General features: G+C 42.6%; 1 protein-coding gene across 1 annotated transcript in view; it reads right to left on the bottom strand.

The window, feature by feature from the left end:
• The window catches only part of NSF (N-ethylmaleimide sensitive factor, vesicle fusing ATPase), a 66,126-nt gene that overhangs the window by 12,958 nt on the left and 33,284 nt on the right, over window positions 1-19,884 (bottom strand). Inside the window, exons 3-7 of the mRNA XM_075176887.1 lie at window positions 17,034-17,133; window positions 16,680-16,719; window positions 7,545-7,711; window positions 3,571-3,678; window positions 1,637-1,712 (exon numbers count right to left, since the gene is read on the bottom strand). Of these exons, the coding sequence (XP_075032988.1) occupies window positions 1,637-1,712; window positions 3,571-3,678; window positions 7,545-7,711; window positions 16,680-16,719; window positions 17,034-17,133 (491 nt within the window). The remainder of the gene's footprint in view (window positions 1-1,636; window positions 1,713-3,570; window positions 3,679-7,544; window positions 7,712-16,679; window positions 16,720-17,033; window positions 17,134-19,884) is intronic.

Genomic DNA, 19,884 nt, shown 5'->3' with positions numbered 1-19,884 from the left:
TCAAAGTCTACTAGTATGCCACCTAACGCCATGCTTGCTATCCCAGTCTCCTTCTGCCCACATTCTCACTCCGTGTTGCCCCCCCTCTTGTATCAGCCTCACCCATTCCCAAATTGTAAGCTATCACAAGCGGGGCCTTCTCTCTTCCTGACTTTCCTGCTCCCACAACTTCCAGTTGTGCATTCTGTACACTTGATTGTTACATATGTACAGTATTATGCTTAATGACCCAGTTATGCTTCTTAAATGTCCTATATTTTGAATGTTGGGCCTGTATGCCTTTATAATAAACTCCACTCACCCACGGCACAGCAGATTTTTGTGGCACTTTATAGTGAAATAATAATAATAATACCACAAGGCCAGTCTACCTCATGTCATATTCCTCTTTATATGTAACTAGTACAATGGAGAGATTAGTGATGGAAAAACTGTATCAAGCCAATTACATTTTGTGGGAGGCAACTTTGTTCAATAAGAAAGGCAGAGTCTAGAACTGGATAGAGGATGCTAAAACATCATAAGAAAGCTATAGTACACAAAATACCTAGAATAGCAACCAAACAGCTTATTAAGCAACAAAGAGTATTGGTGTGTTTGTCATTTCAAAACAGTTGCTGAGAATAGTAATATTAGGAATATTTACATATATAATAAATGCATTTTACAGATAAACAATTCACACTTTAGCTGAAACTAAGCATGAATTTTACTTTCCAAGAAAAAAAACCCAACAGGTTTTAGAAAAAAACCAAAAAGAATAACAGACCATATATTTTGGATATTTATTATATAGGTATAGTAATTCATACAATATTACACTATTGTGTTCAAACTATTTTAGCTTTCCATGTTTGGATCACACGACTGAGAATCCTATTGGGGAACACCTGGTCAAGAGATCAAATATAAGTATTATTTATTTATATATTTGTAATTGATATGTGGGAGATTGATAGCACTCTAATCTGTTCTTGATATATCTATATATATTTTTTCAACAAGTGTATAGTTGAAGTTCAAAGAGTTTTGAACTGCAATCATATGTGAGGCGCTCTAAGGAACCCTATTGTTCATTTTTATTTAGGTTTTAGAAAAAATTTAATCATTTGATATTTTTTCCCAGTGAAGTCACTAGTGAGTACCATGTTTTTAAATGCTCATTGCTGCCCACTTCTGTTAATCGTGTGCAGTGTCTGCTGATCATTGACTCTAATGTACCAGGAGTGATTCATGTATAAAGACTGCCCTCTTTTGGTCAACCACAGAGGTGCATCTAAGTATGTTAAACGTAAGTCCCTTTGATAAATTTAGAATGATTATGCTATTTTGTTTAGTCAGTTTTCTGATGCAAATTATTGACTATAGCTCAAAATACTGTTGTGGAACATTAAAAACACTAAAATAAAATGCCACATATAATTAAGACTAGGATATCTAATAAAAATGTATTGACGAAACCTTGGGGTGTGCCAAACAAAAGAGTTTATCATGTAGCCTTCCGTACTACACTATATTCAATCATGGCAAGTTAATAAGAATCAATTAAAAAGCTTCTCTTGATACTGCTAACTTGTGATCAAGGGTGTGATGGAGACACATGTCACTGACACCATGACACCCAAGTGTGACTCACCTGTGAGATTCAGTGAGGAGCTGCTTGCCTTCTCAAACACCACCTGACTGTTCCCCAGCACCAGACCCACGTCAATCTGCAGAAAGAGAAGGACAGAAAAAGACTTGAAATCTCGTTCATGGTAAATATATGCCCTAGTGATAATTGTACACTCATTATGAATATACACACTGCAGGACTTCATGTGGAAACAACTGTGCAGTCCAACACACACAACAACAGAGATCTGATCTCCTGACTTGTGGGGTGAAATGAAAGAAACTGGGAGGATGGACTGTGCATTACTAGAAGCAATATATGTCTTATAAAAGGCATAAGTGATTTACATTGGAACCATTAGGTACAGTAAGGCTAGGGGTTTTTATTTTGTTTTATAAAAAGAAACTTTATGCGAGGATTGGACATTCCTTACAAAACTATTTGAAACACATTACATCACTACTTAAACTAACATCTGTAATGTCTTCTGTTATAAATAAGCAGTTTCATGTCCATATAAAATCATCATAATCAACATTTATTTATATAGTGCCAGCAGATTCCGTAGCGCTTCAAACAGTAATAAAACAATACTGGGTAATACATACATACGTAGAGGTAAGAAGGCTCTGCTCGCAAACTTACAATCTATAGGACAAGGGAAAGTTCTACATAAAATAAAAAATTCCTTTATTCTCCCTCCGCCTAGGAGAGGTGATAATATATCAGCACGCATTATATGCAAATGTGGCACACTGGCTTTAAAATCTAAAGCTGGGTACACACTACAGAATTTTCCACCAACTTTTTATGCCGATCGATTTTACATCCAATCGATGGTCCGATCGCTCAGTCCATGGACTGCATACACACTAGCCTTGTTTTAGACGATAAAGGGAAGAGCGGCTGTCCCGGTAGTGACTTTTTACAGCCATGTTGTCCTGAGCCATGATTTTAATTTCGTACACACTGAAGCAACATATGCAGGGCATGTAATGATATACCAAAGACATTAGCATAACGGGGGCAGAGCTTTCACTATAGTTAACACCCAATACCGCATAAAAAGAGAAGACAACAGTGTCTCTTCATTAATTCATATTTTTTAACCTACAATAGACACAGTAGAAGAACAAGCAACTGCACTTTTCCTGCTTGCTGTGGCAAGAAGACTGCAAATATCTTTTACAAATATTAAGCTAACAAAAGGTTAATATGACTTTATAAGTTTAATAGTTTATAAAAAGGTATACGTTTATAAAAGGGTAAATATGAACAGGTTCCCAATATAAAGGGTTACATAAAACACATGCTTGCACAAGTGTAATGGTGTGCAACCAGACAGGTGCAATACACATGTATACAAAACACAAGTCAGTGATGTGTAGATAACGCACCACGTGGGCAGGTACAGGCATCAGAAATTTCCACACACATGCCCCCAACGGAGCGCCAGCTCGAGGAAGTATTGGAGGATTTTCGTGGATCGGTCGGAAATTTATACACACTACACAATGGACAGGAGATTGGAACGAAAATATTGAACGGTACGACCAACCAAATGAGGCGACAATCTTCCATTTGGGAAGACTTTCAACCATTGTGTCACTACACACACTGACCCGACTTTCAAATGAGCTGTCATATGTCGGCTGGTTGAGCCGAAATTTGGACAAAGACCCTGTAGTGTGCACCCAGCTTAAGTCTTGCTTGCTTGTAAATTAAAGCTCCCCTGACTCGCACAAGCAGAACGAAGGGGTAGGAGAATGCTGTCCAGGTGCAAACCGGTCTCCTACATTGAAGCCAGCATAGGGTATTTGCATATAATGCACACTCACATTTTATGCTCTCTCCTGTCTTATACATTGTGTGTACAGAACTATGTAAGATTAACCTTTAAAAACAGGTCCTCTAATGTGGGAGTGATGACATCAGTGATTGCACTGTACTCTCACCTTCTGTCTCTTTCCAGGGGACTGCTCCCCCTTCAGGATGCTTGGATCCATTGCTTCAATGTCTTTCACCACCAGCCCAAAAAGTTTGTCATTGAAATTGAACACAAGCTGCAGAGGTGACAATCAATAAAAGAACAAAGGGAAATATTTGGGGGTTAGCAAGTGAAGATTACATATTATTAAAAAAAAAAATATTTGAAAAAAAAACAAACAAAAAAAAACCAAACAAACTACAATAAAAGTATGCAACATTTTAGCACCAGACAAAGAAACAAGTAAACTAATACATTGTGTGAGAAGTGAGACACAAGAGTACAGAGGACGGCTCAAGAAAAAGTGATGAAAAGAGATTAATGTTATCTAATTGGGTTTTCAGTTGTGAGGATGATTGCTTAAGGATTCATTGACCTTCTATAAAGCTCTAGTGTTTGACAGTAGGAGTGTTGCTATATAGCAGAAAAACCATGTGACCAAACCCTCAGCAAAGCTTACTAGCGCAAAATCTGTGCTCTCTCGCCATTACTATTTATGCCCACAAGCAGGGGCTTGCTGGGCTGGGGAGCAGGAGGTCATCTGCTCTCCAGGCCAGTCACATAATAGGTTACTTTGGGCTGGGTCACTGGGCTACCTGCATTTTGTTTCCTTTAAAATGCTCCCAATAGGCTGCTGAGTTGAGTTTTGCCCCCCGGGCTAAAATTTCCCAGCCCTCACCCTGCCCACCAGCAACCTCAAATGCCTTGTACATAATACAGCTACATCCCAGTATACTAGCACACCTAGGCTGCCAGAACACAGATAGAGGCATATTACACCGGAAAAGCCCAACACAGCAACAATTTCACCTCTGCAAGTACTCCCCCTGCATCAGCTCACATGAGCCTGCAGGGAATGCCTAGCAGTCACTCCTCCAACCCATCACAGTGGTGAAACTGACCATGCTCCAGCATTTAGATTAAGTGTATAACAACTCGTTAACTCTTAAAATGACATTTTCTGCATTAGCCACAAGCCCGAAAGTACAGTTTGAAAATTAGGCTTCTAATGATTGCTCAAAGCTAAAGCTGGAAGGCTGAGAGAAGCTGACACCACCTATAGAAGGAGGGATTACCAGGAACCAGCAGGATGCTCCACGCACTCAGGGCACTAGCCTGGAGGCAGCCGGATGCTCCACGCACTCAGGGCACTAGCCTGGAGGCAGCCGGATGCTCCACGCACTCAGGGCACTAGCCTGGAGGCAGCCGGATGCTCCACGCACTCAGGGCACTAGCCTGGAGGCAGCCGGATGCTCCACGCACTCAGGGCACTAGCCTGGAGGCAGCCGGATGCTCCACGCACTCAGGGCACTAGCCTGGAGGCAGCCGGATGCTCCACGCACTCAGGGCACTAGCCTGGAGGCAGCCGGATGCTCCACGCACTCAGGGCACCAGCCTGGAGGCAGCCGGATGCTCCACGCACTCAGGGCACTAGCCTGGAGGCAGCCGGATGCTCCACGGACCCAGGGCACCAGCCTGGAGATAGCCGGATGCTCCACGCACCCAAGGCACTAGCCTGGAGGCAGACATGCTCCACGCACTCAAGGCACTAGCCAGGAGGCAGACGGATGCTTCACGCACTCAGGGCACTAGCCTGGAGGCAGCCGGATGCTCCACGCACTCAGGGCACTAGCCTGGAGGCAGCCGGATGCTCCACGCACTCAGGGCACTAGCCTGGAGGCAGCCGGATGCTCCACACACTCAGGGCACTAGCCTGGAGGCAGCCGGATGCTCCACACACTCAGGGCACTAGCCTGCAGGCAGCCGGATGCTCCACACACTCAGGGCACTAGCCTGGAGGCAGCCGGATGCTCCACACACTCAGGGCACTAGCCTGGAGGCAGCCGGATGCTCCACACACTCAGGGCACTAGCCTGGAGGCAGCCGGATGCTCCACACACTCAGGGCACTAGCCTGGAGGCAGCCGGATGCTCCACACACTCAGGGCACTAGCCTGGAGGCAGCCGGATGCTCCACACACTCAGGGCACTAGCCTGGAGGCAGCCGGATGCTCCACACACTCAGGGCACTAGCCTGGAGGCAGCCGGATGCTCCACACACTCAGGGCACTAGCCTGGAGGCAGCCGGATGCTCCACACACTCAGGGCACTAGCCTGGAGGCAGCCGGATGCTCCACACATTCAGGGCACTAGCCTGGAGGCAGCCGGATGCTCCACACACTCAGGGCACTAGCCTGGAGGCAGCCGGATGCTCCACACACTCAGGGCACTAGCCTGGAGGCAGCCGGATGCTCCACACACTTAGGGCACTAGCCTGGAGGCAGCCGGATGCTCCACACACTCAGGGCACTAGCCTGGAGGCAGCCGGATGCTCCACACACTCAGGGCACTAGCCTGGAGGCAGCCGGATGCTCCACACACTCAGAGCACTAGCCTGGAGGCAGCCGGATGCTCCACTCTCAGGGCACTAGACTGGAGGCAGCCGGATGCTCCACACACTCAGGGCACTAGCCTGGAGGCAGCCGGATGCTCCACACACTCAGAGCACTAGCCTGGAGGCAGCCGGATGCTCCACTCTCAGGGCACTAGACTGGAGGCAGCTGGATGCTTCACTTTTAGGGCACTAGACTGGAGGCAGCTGGTTGCTCTGCCAGGAGACTAAGCAATGGTCTAAACACAAGCCTGCTACCCTGCTCAATCCCTGAAGATTTGGAGAACTTAATGAAACTCTAACATTGCTTAAATATCTTTTTGAGGGATTTGTGAAGTAAAATTTAAATTCCGAACTGATGTTTTTAGACTTTAGTTCCCACTCTGTTGTGCACTATGGTGGAGAGGTCACAGAAAGTCACAGCTACAACCAGTTCCATTTCTATCGGTGTGATAATATTTCTAATTCGTGCTAATTTATGAGCCACGTGAGTCAAGTCTGTTGCTCTTTTGTTTGATCTGCAGTTGTATTAACTTGTCTTTTTTCCATGAAAATCATAAATAAAAACTTTTTCAATAAACCTAAATAAAATAATATACAAATGTTGGGTATACAGTTATTTGAGAACTCATGAGATTATAGTGAAACACGATACAATTCTGCCACTCTGTCCGAGCACTAAGCAGCAGGATCAGAATCCAACTTGGCCATGCACTTAAGTGGCCAAAATTTAATGAAATTCAGCCCTTTGGTCAGTGTACGTGGAAAATGATTGCGCTCAGAGCCAGACAGCTGCTGTCTTCTGACCGCATTTACCAACATATCTGATAATAATCAGATTATTGTTAGAGGCATGGGTAATTTAGGAATCACACGCTGTGATACTGGGCAAACTTCCCAATATGACTGCAGATATCCCAGCAGGAATTGTCAGCACTGCAGAGAATGCAAATCATTAGTTATCAGGAATGGACTAAGCTCTAATCACATCAGAGGTGAAACAAGTGGAGCAAAATATATACAATTGGGTGTCCTGGTCTACAGGTTAGGGCACCCACAAAACAGTGATCATCATCTTATTATTCAAATGAACACCCATGGATTTGTTCTATTTTTATGGACTGTGCACGGTTTAATTGATGTGATTTGAGTGCATTCCCTCATATATCGATATATATATATCTATTTATTATACCTTAAATGCCCTCTTATTATAATATATAACTAAGTGCTTGACAGGAGTGACTGCAAATGTAGTAACTGCAGCTGCTGTAGGTTGGGGCCTTTGAGAGCAATAACAAGGCCATCATACGGCTTCCAATGTGGTGCTTGGTCAGGGGTGAAGAGGAAGTTTACATTTTCAGCCCGGATACCTGAATGAGTTTCATATTATGTGGTCATTACATGATCGCTATGCAACAGAGATAACACAATAAAGTGCTAAATACTCTGTTTTGAACATGTTCTTTATTGCTGGCTGTTAGATGTGTTTATATGGGTGTTTTTTCCGTCTTTCTTCTTGTTATGACACTTGGCGATACATTTATTTACCTGTTGCCCCACAGAAAAGGCCTGGTTGTTGAACTGCTGGATAAATTCTCCAGCCATCCTGTCTGTGTCATAGGGGTTGGAGTCCACGCTCTTTTTCTGCAGGAAGTCGATCTCGATGGTCATGGTGCCAATGCATTGTTTTGTCTTGTCAAAGTTGTAAACTGCAACTACAGAGGGCACAAGAAAAGCCAGTGAGCCACTTCCAAAGGAAAAATAGTGTATTATATAAGATTGGACGTCCACCTCACTAAGCAAATAAGAAAATAAAATTGGTGCCGCTATGAACAATAAAATAAGAGACTTATTTATCGTTATGCCATAAAACTCTTTCATGGATGTGGGAAGCCATTAAATAAATAACAAAATGGCTTTAGAGCATCAATTTCTGCAAAATATGTGCATATAAGTTCTCTAAAGGGCCAGCTGTTGATTCTATTTCTTATGTATTTTTAATTCAGCGACACTAAAAATACAAAGCTGGTGCCAATTTGCAACAATTTATGTAATTGCTTAATAACATATAATCTATCTGGTAGTATACAAGACTAAAATAAAATGCATAGTTTACCAGGGGATCTTAGAGAGGGAGAAGGGGCATAAGTGGTAGAGGTGCTTTGCAGGTGACCGTACACTTTAAACCTGCTGCATACACATGATAGTGGCTTACATTTTGTTGGCCGAACCAATATTTGGCCTAGCAATTGACTAGGTGCTACTGACTTCCCTGAAGCAGAAGTGCCTCATGGCTCAGTGAAGTCACTAGCTCCCCGGGAATTGATAAGCTGCAGTCTCATGTGAATTGGTCCAGTTTAATTCTGGTGTCTGTGCGTGTAGGCAGCGGTACTCTGCAGAAAGCGTGCATTGAGCTGTAATGGAGAGAAGCTTTAGGAGGCGGAGCCCAATGTGTGGCACAGGCACACATGTAAAAGGTAACTGGCTATACACACACACTTCTGAGCATCAGCAAAATTCAAAGGGGACCCTGGGAATTTATTGCCGACACAAAGAAAAGGAGTGAATAGACAAGCACTGTGGATTGGGCAGAATCAGACAAGAAAACATCTTACTGTATTCTTGTTAGACATTTGAAGCAGGGAGAACGAGGATAGAAAGGCACGAAGGGAGACCCAAATAGGCTTCAATAAATATTGAAATATATAATGGAGGGAATTATTACGGATTAGAGAGCTGTAATAAAAGTTTTAATATTGGGTGGACTAATCTTGTTTATAAAGTTGGCTAGATTACCCTGGACCACACATGAAAAAAAAAGAATGCAAAAGAATGAAGAGAGATGACAGCGAGAGAGAGCAGCAGGTGAAATGCAGCTTCAGTCTGATACTAAGGGGATCTGCACAGAAACCACAGACATTGCTGACAAATAGACCCACAAGAGACAGGAACTGTCCCTAGCACTACAGTGCTGAAAACAGCAACATATGGCTGGGCCCTGGAGTACATGCGGATCATTGTTCCTTTCTCTATTAGTCATTTCTCGTGAATGGCTGCAAAATAACCAGCCACAGGAATATCCCAAAAGGAAACAGCCGTCATTAAGTCAATAAACCAACAGCTTACAAGACTACCGGACTTGTTGTGTGTAAATGTAGAGACTCATACTACCTACCAGTGGAAAAATCTAGTGTTTTAGAAAAATAAAATAAAAATCAATCTTTACTTCCCTCCTGCTTTACAAGGGCAGCCCTGTCATTATTTACTGGTTTTTAGATTGTAGGCACCACAAGAAGAAGGTATGTATGTCAGGGTTTACTGAAAAAGAGGGAACACCTCAATGATACTTAACGTATACCTTGCCTAAACATAGTGGAGACAGCCATTTTTCTCTGAACTAGCGTTCAGCTTATCCATTCACTAGGGACTATTGACATTGCTGAGGCTTGAGGCACTGGTAAATGGATAGGCTTAACAATGGCTTAGCCCACAAATTGGCTGCTGCCAGTGAGTGTAGGTTACAGGTACACTACAAGTACCAACAATTGCCATCAGTAACCTGTGCCAGACCTGTTTGTTGTGGGCTGACAGAGTGAATGTGGGATAGCGTCTGCTCTTCTTAAAACAGGATGACATTGATCAGAAAAATAATGCTGGCTTTTTAGATCACATCACAGTCAGTTCTGAGCAGCTTGAAATCAACAATTAAAAACAAAGTGGAATTCAAATACTTACAAAATAAAAGCAATTTTATTGGTCCAAAAATAAACACTGTAACCCAGAGCACCTTGTTCATTCTATTCCTGCAATCTGCAGTTTTTGTAGAAACATATGTTACCCGCACGCTGCTCAACAGACCCCACATGAATGTTGCCATCTGTCTTATTAGGAGTAAAGGAGGCAGTGGGCTACAGCTAAGCAACACAAAGACGACTGATTGATTTCACTTCAGCACAAAACCTAGTTAATGACTCATAAGCTGATTTCAAATAGTTCTTCAGATTACAAGTCATAATATCTGAATAACACACACCTCCCTCATTTACACGTTAACTTTTTAGTATTTGAAGTATATGTCCACTTCCAAACAAGTGGCTTTCATTACATTTGTCTGATCCCAACATACATATTTTCCAAAAACACATGGTATAAACTTGCATGTAATTTCGTTACCACTGTATCAATAGATCAGTGATAATAGTTAACTTATTGATAACAGCCTTGTCAGCAAGCTTTAAAATTAATAAATACAAGTGATCTATTGCTGATGAGTTAAAGGGGGATGTGGATCAGGTCCCCATACCATTATTACATGCCCTAAAATATTAGTTATATGACACTTACATGTTTCAAACAAGTTATTTCCATTAAATCTTTTGGGCCCAAACAGATATTTGCCAATTCAAAATGGTATTTATGAGCTTTAGTTTAGAAGATACAGTAATACCTGGCCTCCTGTTGCATATTATTAATTTCATACCTCTCAACTGTCCAGATTTTGGTGGGGTCCACTAGATTTGGAGCTGCCCCGATTTGTCCAGACTTCTGGGATTGTTGGGATACGTATCCTGCTCACCATTGCTAGTGGATGCTGCGCACCTTTGCCACTGTGCACGTGGCAATACAGTAGTGTTTTTAGGCGTAGGGACAGGGGGTTGCAGGCAGCCTAATGCTTCAGAAGCCCAGGAGAATGTGGCACACTTCACAGTGCCACGGCTATGTCCCCCAGTGTTCCATGATGACACACCCTTTTTGAAAGCATGTCCTGACTTGTATAATATATTAAAAATGTTTGTTATGGATAAGGTTGGAAACCCTGTTACTCTTATATTTCTTTAAAAACAATTGAAATAGTACCAAATAAACATGTTTTTCAAAAATATTTGGAAACTGCTGGGGCAAACTTTTGTCTGTGGAAAATTTTTAATTTTAGCGAGAGTAAATAGCTTAATCTGCTGCCAAATGTTCCCAGCTGAATAGACACAGAGATCCAGTGCCGTGAAGAGAGTCTTTTCTTCAATTGTTAAAGCTTACACTCTCCCTTACCTCTGGCTAACAGACTAATAAAATATCAACACTAAGCCAGGGGAGCGGGAGCATCAGAGAGAGGTTATTTATAGTACACAGAGGCATACTTAATTCCCCCGCGCCTCAATTATTCATTGCAAAGCCGGAAACTACCTTCTGGTTCAGTAAGGCAAACAGCGCAGGATTAATACAAGGGAAGATCCTATTCATCTGCATCAGTCTTTGCTCATCAAATCACAGTAATGGAGGAGACATGACAAAAGATAAATGCAATCTGAAAGCACTGTACATGAAACAAACAAGTAATTACCGTATTTGAATAAGTAATAAACCACCTTGTTAATTACATCAACCCCACTTGAAAAAAACAAAAAAATCTGTGGGCGCTAACCCATCACTTAACTTAATCAAGCGTGGACAATGTCCTGCACTTTATTTAGCACAGACCAAGTGTTTCAAATCTGATAGCATGGATAATATTGACATTATCCAGGTGTCTGAATAGTGATACAGCAAATAACCAGACAGTTGATTCTCACCTAAGAAAAAGCAAGTACAAGCAAATCCTGAGCGCCCTGATGAGTCCGTTTTTAAACACTATAAGACAGGCGCAATGATGCACCAGACTGTGGCTGGATCACTTATCATATAAATTTATTTCACTTAGTGGTGCAGTGAGCCAATGTTTATTATTGCAAATGTAAAGAGTTTTTTTTTATTGGAAATGTACTAATGCCATAGAGGAAATTTCTTTCTACAACTGTCTGAAGAAAGGAAATCCCATGCCAATTAAGATTTTTTTTCTGAGTGAACAACACTTTTTTAGCCTAAATATACAGCAGGAGGTCGTTACCTTTTATCCTGTCTTATTAAAAAGATAGACAAACTATATGAATAACGCAACCAGGAAGCAATTTAGGAAATCACAGATTGATGTGAATTTTGTTCAATCCAAGATTAGAGAATATATTACATCCCGATACTAAATATCTAATGTAATATTTCACAGTAAGTATATCTGACCACAGTGATCTCCCTTTAACTGACCCCACTTTAACTGAACCTAGTAACCCCAGCAAAGCGCCCTGACTTAGACAATGGTGAGAGCCGCAGGTGAGAGTTCAGGGCAGCTCAACTCTCTGATCCCTCCCTGGTAGGCATGAGGCTTCAAGCAGGCAGCGGTCTTTCGGGGAGGTTAGAAGTGTGACCTAGTATAAGGGATAGACCAATCTGGGATCAAGAGCTTTCAAATGCAATGGATGTCAGTCGCCCACAAAATCCCTATGGCTGGACACTAGGGGAAAGACCAAACATTGAATCCCCTGATGCAGATCTTATTCTGGCCTGGAATGTCAGATAATATTTAAGCATACTGTAAGTCCTGTGATGTGTATCAGTAGCCTGGGTGCCCCAGTGCCAGTGCTCCCCTCAGGCTCTTGTCAATAGTTAGGAAACATTTCCGGTAAGTGGCTGTGGACCCTGTAGGTCCTCTGCCTGTGTTTAGTAGATCTGGGAGGAGATACATCCTCACTGTGGTGGATTACGCCAGATAGTACCCTGAGGTTATAGCACTGCCCTCCAAAACTGCGGGAAAGGTAGCAGATGCGCAGCTAGGAATATGCAGTAGAGTAGGGTTTGTTAGCAAATCCTAACCGATCAAGGGACGCAATTTATGAGTGAACTGGTCCAGCCTCTCTAGGCAGAGTGCAGAGTTTTGCAACTCCATATTTCCCCCTACCAACCTCAGACTAATGGACTGTGCGAGCGGTTCAACAGCACTCTGAAGCATATGCTACCAACATTTGTAACCTTTGGGGGGAGGGGGCACTGGGAATGCTACCTGCCACACCTCCTGTTTGCTTATTAAGAGGTGCCACAGGAGTCAACCGGTTTCTTCCCTTTGAACTACTATATGGCTGCAGAGTCCAGGGACCTCTGGACCTGTTCCAGGAGTCTGGGAAAGGGAGATACCCACCCACGATGTCTCTGTGGTAGAGTATGTGATAAAGTTCAGATCGGTTAGAGAATCTCATGGGGCTTGCTCAAGCTAACTTAGTGGAAGTGTAGGCCAAGCAAAAGGCATGATCAGGGCGCACATTTCTGAGTTTGGACAGAAGGTTTGGACATCACCTATGTGGTGTTATTTGATAGCGACGGTAGGTGGCAGAGGACCACATAAACATGCTAAAGACATACCACGAGTGTGTGGAGTCGATAGCGGCGTTTTGCTGCTTGCCGGCTGAGGATCCAGGAAGTGATCCACTACCTGACCTCCTCACGGATGCCACAGGTGAAGGTAGTGTAGAGGAAGTGGACTGGGTTCAGTAACCGCAAGAGGGAGCAGCTTGAGGCAGTGTTACGGGCCTTCACGACTCCGTTTTAATAGGAAGCCCGGCAATACTTCCATGGTAATGCACCATGTGGACGCGGTGAGCATTTGCCAATTAGTCAACCCGCTTATCGGGTCTCACCAAAGGCAAAGGAGTTTATATACAAGAAGGTGCAGGAGATGCTTGAGCAAGGTGTGATCCAGCCATTGTGCAGTTCTTGGGCGTCTTAAGTTGTAATGGTTACCAAGAAGGACAAGACAATGCGTTTTGCGTAGATTGCCACCGGTTGAACAAGGTGACCCTGTCTGATGCATATTTGTTAGACGAGTTAGCTGAAGCAAAGTATATTTCAACCTTTGACTTGATCAAGGAGTATTGGTAGATACCACTGGCCCCGGAGGCTCAAGAGCAGTCGGCGTTCATCACCACATTTGACCTGTTCGAGTTTAAGTCCATGCCGTTTGGGATGAAGAATGCACCAGCCACCTTCAAGCGTGTGGTTGATTACCTGCTGGAAGATTGTAAAGGATTTGCTTCTGGCTTACTTGGATGACACTGCCATTTTCAGTGTCCTGGAAGGACCATCTGAAACATTTAGGACAGGTGTTGGGGAAAATTCAGTTTGCTAGTCTGACCAGCCGAGCAGACAAGTGTCAAATGGTGATATCAGAGGCGGGTTGAGTACCTTACCGCGACTACCACAACACCGACAAGATTTTACCCGACATTGAAAGTGCCAACATGTCAATCATGATACACTGGTAAGCCCGAATGTTTTAAATGCCCACCTGCAACAATCGTGACGAATGAACATGCTGGCAGTAGAAAATGACGATATTACTCGTGCTGTTAAGGCAATAATGCAAGGAGACGCCAGCTGTACAATGTTTTTTGTTTTTTTTTTACCAAGGCTTGTACATTGTACAGCCGGCACCTCCTTGTATTATTCCCTTGACAGCACAAATAATAGTATCATCATTGAAACGGACATAAATTTCTACTGCCAGCATGTTCATTTGTTGCGATTGTTGCAGTTGTGCATTTCAAACATTTGGGCTTAGAAGTATGTCATGATTGACAGGTTCGCACTTATGTTGGGTAAAATCTTGTCGGCGTTGTGGTAGTTGCGGTAATGACCACCACCGCCTGATGCATCGTGGGGGAGGTAGGGTTAATCTACAATCAACTAAGGTAGAGGCAATCAGTGACTGGCCCCATCCCACATCCCAAACACAACTACAGACATTTTGTCCCAGACTTTAGTACTGTAGCGAAGCCCCTGACAGACCTAAGAAGAAACTCCTCAAAGTAATGGACTGTTCTGTTGGCGCCTAATTATGACAAGGATTTTATTGTCACAGTACGGACTGAGAGCAGTACTTAGGGGCCAGATGGGCAGGAGCACCCTGTGGCCTACTTAAACACGAAATTGCTAAACCGGGAGGTGGTGTATGCCTCTATTGAGAAAGAATGTTTGGCCATTGAAGCTTCAACCTTATTTGCATGTACAACATTTTACTGTGGTGACGGACCATAAACCCATTATAGTGGCTACAACACACCTCAGGGGAGAATGGCAGACTGTTGCGGTGAAGCCTTGCACTTCAAAATTTATAACCATCATATTACTCACAAGCAAGGAAAGGCCCACAGCAATGCGGACGGACTGTCTCAGCCGAAAGATCTGGATCCTCTGGGTCACCTCCGGTAAACTCAAGAGACTGAGGGACTAGGAGCCAAATCGTGGGGATATGGCCGGTTTGGACAAGAGAGTGGGTGGAGAGTGGCTGGATCACTTAGAGATAACTTATTATATACATTTATTTTACCTAGTTGTGCAGTGCGCCAATGTTTATCATTGCAAATGTACTTTGTTTTAAATTGGAAATGTACTAATGCAAAGTTTGAGGAAATTTCTTTCTGCAACTGTCTGGAGAAAGGATTAATAAACATGGGATGTCCATCACTATATGAGTGAACAATACTTTTTTAGTCTGAATACACAGCAGGGGGTTGTTACCTTTTATCCTGTCTTGTTAAAAAGAAAAATAGACAAACTACATGAATAATGCAACAGCAAGTCATTTATGTGAATTTTCTTAAATCCAAGATTAGAGAATATATTACATGCTGATGCTAAATATCGGATGTGTGGTGCCAGTTAGGAAGGGGGCTGGGGCTGCCAACATGTGTGTCAGAAACAGTATATAAGAGCTGTATTTTGTATTTTAACTGTACTATACTTCTGGATGATCACTAGTGCCTCCAACGTGTGTAGTGGTCCTTGTAAGGACCCCTTGAGCAAATAAACATCACTGCTTGAAGATTCTGCCTGACGCCTATTGCCTGCTGTAGCCTGTGAGAGCTTACAATCGAATTAATTTCCCGGCTGTCCTGTGTTGAGCCCAGCGTCTCTGTGTCAACGCTCTGCCCGCTATTCTGCAGTCCTGATCCATAATAAGCGGTCAGGAGATTCCAGCCCACAGTAAAGAGGTGCTGCAGCAGCGATACCAGCTACCCAGAAGTAAGGGATTCTAGGCGCCGTGTTGAAGGAGCCCAGTGGTGGCAGCTGAAGTTGGTATTCGCAGTTGGCGAGTGTCTGGTGGCAAGGTGACACAAGTAGGAGTGGTTAGTAACACCGGTTACCGATGGTGAGAAAGAAACCCAAATAAACCGTGCCGGAAGAACATCCCTTCATCTTTCTTCCCCCAAAAGACCAGGTGGCGAAGGAAGCCCATCCGATCACACAGACTATGGACTTTTTCCATAAAAATTAGATTTTGTTTTGCTGGTCTGAATATTTCAGTGATCACAAATGAAACTGAAACTCACACCACCCCAGAGATGCTCGAAATCTGAACTTCTCTAGCAGTTTTCCTGCTCCATCTGTGTGCAAATAGGCCACAATATTCTTAAATTTAAATGAAATGTAAAATATGCTCAATCTACTTCACTTTCAGAATGGACCAATTCCTCAGTACCACTTCTCACGTTTGTGTGATGAATGCCATTTTCAGTAAGGTTTTTTTTTTTTTCTTTTTTTAAAGTATGCTCTAAAAATCTTTATTCCACCATTAAATTACATACTGTTCATGCTTGTTTGGCATGTCAAGCTGGAGATGTAGAGAAGATGCAAGTTTACATAGACCTCAGGGAGTGTAATGTGCTTTGATTTACACGCCTGGCAGCAAAGTAAATAAATCCCCTAGCACACGTTTTCTATGATTTGCATTTTGTTTGACTTTTTGCAAAAACAATTTTTCATTACTAAACCTGTGACAAAATAAAAAATCATCACTAAAACAGATGATAAAGCGCTCCTTACCTTCCACGTCCTGTCCGATGGAGAGGCCAGCCCATTTTCTCTACAGAAGAAACACAAATAAGGACAATATAACAAAAACAGCCAGTATATAGAAAATGCAAGCCCATCTTGGAGAAGCAGTATTGGATATCACCTGGCAATACCATGCACCCATGTGTCAGTCACTCACTATATTCGGTGACGATTATGCCATAAAATTGCTTTTCCTAGGACTATGCCTGGACACTTGATATATTAGACTAAGCAAGAGGAAAACTACTACAATTGCATGAAGTCCGTCCAAAAGAGGAACAACTGTCCACTGAATAAATCACCCATGAAGATACCACTAGAAGAAGAGACAAGGAGTCTTACCTGAGGGAGGCTGAAAGCAATATTCCCTGGTAGCACAGTATGGTGGGTCTTTACGGTGAAGATATAGCGATGGTTTGGTGATGTCCTCACATGTACATGCCTAGAGACAAGAGGACGAGGGTGTGAATGTCAACCTCCCAGTTCACCTCGCTTGGATATTATGTTGTGACAATATATTTTGTATGTGTATCATCATCACTATTTATTTATATAGCGCTACCGATTCCACAGCGCTGTACAGAGAACTCATTCACATCAGTCCCTGCCCCATTTTAGCTTACAGTGTATATTGGATTACCTATCATTTTCTGCTTTGGAAAAAATGTCTAAAAAAACAAAAAAATTGCTGTCCCACCGCACAATGACATTTTTCAACTTCATACATGTATTTTTTGCGCTAATGCCCCTGTTTTTACTGAATACGTAAAAAGCAAGACAGCAACATCTGCCCAGGTGTAAAATTTAGCATCTTCTGATCGGGGAGCAGGCTGGACAGGGGGGTGCTCCCTGCCATGTGCTTTACGACGTTATTTAAATGGGATTTAAGCCCTCCTAAAGGTGCCACTTCCTCCTAGCCAGAATCCCAGAGGCTGCTCCAGGCAGGCAATTTTCCCAGGGCTCCTCGGTTTTTCTTAGAGCCCTGACTAAAACCTAGCGGACTGGGGTGAGCGGAAGGACCAATCACAAGTCACAATCAAGGATTGGGAGACACCATTTAAACATGGTTAGCTTAACTGATTAAATGGGCCTGTATTACAAAACCAGAATAGACCTGGGAAAAATGGACACATGTAGCACAACAGGACTCTGGCTAAGTTAGTAAAGGAAAACATTATGTGATAGGGTATTTTTAATACGTAAAAGTACCTTTCTAGGGACATTACATAAAAACATTGAAAGAATTACAAATAAAAAATTATAAACCATAAATCTGGTTAGATCAAACTATCATAAAACAAAAAGTGAAAAGTTTAAATTAATGAAGTACTAGCAGGTCAGACCTTCAAGTGACGTTTTTACTCTAGAGCACACACATTCAATAGAATTTAATTGTACACCAACATAATTTGTTAGTTTCTAAATTACCATTAATATTTACAGTTAATCCGAACACAATTTCCTTCAAGAAGAGTTGTGCTATATTCCACCAACTGTACTATTTAAAAACTCCTCTTCTTTCATTGTAAAAAACAAAACAAAACAACAACGAAAAAAAAAACCACGTGTGCAGCCTAATTGGACAGACCCACCCATTCAGTGCTTAGGCTGAATTACCTCATTCTATGGCTAACAATTATTGCATTCATCTTATGACCGCACTCACATACAAAATTGTGATTGTTGGCTGATGAATTTTCCATAAGTCCTAAATGTCAATGACGTGACTACAATCAAATGTGCATTGGAACTGCCAGTCATTTCAGATGGGCCCACAGGGCCTGATTCATCAAGGCACGTAGCTGCCGATTTTTAAGCATTTAACCGTAGTCAATGTACAGTAAGGGCGGGCGAAATTCAAGCGAACGCAGTCACGTCCGAATTAAGCTCTGAGCATCTGAATGTTAAATGTTACTTGTTTTTCTGCCATATCTATTGCTCCACTACAGGGCTAGTCTAAGTCCTGATCATTAGTGATCATAGTCTCTCTGCCTTGCCCTACACTGGCTCCCCTTCCCCTTCAGAATTCTTTTCAAACTCCTCACCACCACTTACAAGGCTCTCTCCCACTCTACTACCCCTTATATCTCTAACCTCCTCTCCATTCACACTCCCGCCCGCGTTCTGCGCTCGGCCAATGGCCGCCGCCTCTCCTCCACTATGATCACCTCTTCTCATTCCAGATTCCAGGACTTTTCCCGTGCAGCCCCCCCTTCACTGAAATGACCTCCCTCGCTCCATCCGCCTCTCTCCTACTCTGTGCTCCTTCAAACGTGCACTCAAAACTCACCTCTTTCTCAAAGCCTACTAACCATCCACTTAACCCCCATCTCCTCCGCTCATTCTTCCCTCTCTCCCATAAATAATAATAATAATAATAGTCTCGTGTGCATGCTATAACATGTGTTTGTAATCAGGAGCAACTGTAAAAACATATTTTATGTTCATTAGACATTAACAACAGCCTAATAAATGTATTTCATTGGATGGGGGGGGGGGAAAAACTCACTATTTTTTAGAACTGTTTTATCACTAATGTCTTTATTAGTAACTGGTGACATAAAATATTTTTTTTTTCCTTAGCGCTCTTTTATAATTTATAATCCACATAGACTTTGGCCATATTGTGCAGTGTCTTCTGTAGTAGAGCACAGCAGACCTACACCCGAATTCAACAGCATACGTATCTTGAGACTTGTGATGCAACAAACATTATAATAATCTACCCCTGCATCTTACAAAGACAAAATAAATGTGAAGGGCTGACACTCTGCCTCTCTATTACTTACTTTTAGTGGAACCCTATATTTTATCTCAATTTCTGAGAGGAATTATCACCTTGAAAAATAAACATCTCACATCAAGTTTGCGGCTGGTTTTCCATTAGCAGAAGTGTGGCTTTTTGTGAGTATTCTCCTCAAGATGAGAACTTATAATTGCTGTTTAATGAACTAAATGAGAAGGGGCTGGCTCTCTAGATACTGGAATCCTCTATAATTATCTCACATAGTTAATAGCACTTCCCACACTTGATCTGCTTGTTCTGTGTGTGTTCTTATCCAGTAATATTTTCTAAGAAGCCAACTAAAGGCAAAGTTTGAAAGCCAGTATGCAGTCTGGGTTTAGAGCCCTGTGATAAATCAGACCTGCAGAACCCTGCAAATCTTTCCCTCTTTTCACTTGGTCACTAGAT

Source organism: Mixophyes fleayi, chromosome 6, assembly GCF_038048845.1.
Source record: "Mixophyes fleayi isolate aMixFle1 chromosome 6, aMixFle1.hap1, whole genome shotgun sequence".
Classification (NCBI taxonomy): domain Eukaryota; kingdom Metazoa; phylum Chordata; class Amphibia; order Anura; family Limnodynastidae; genus Mixophyes; species Mixophyes fleayi.
Note: the sequence above shows the minus strand (reverse complement) of the source record. Positions and strands in the feature narration are given on the sequence as shown.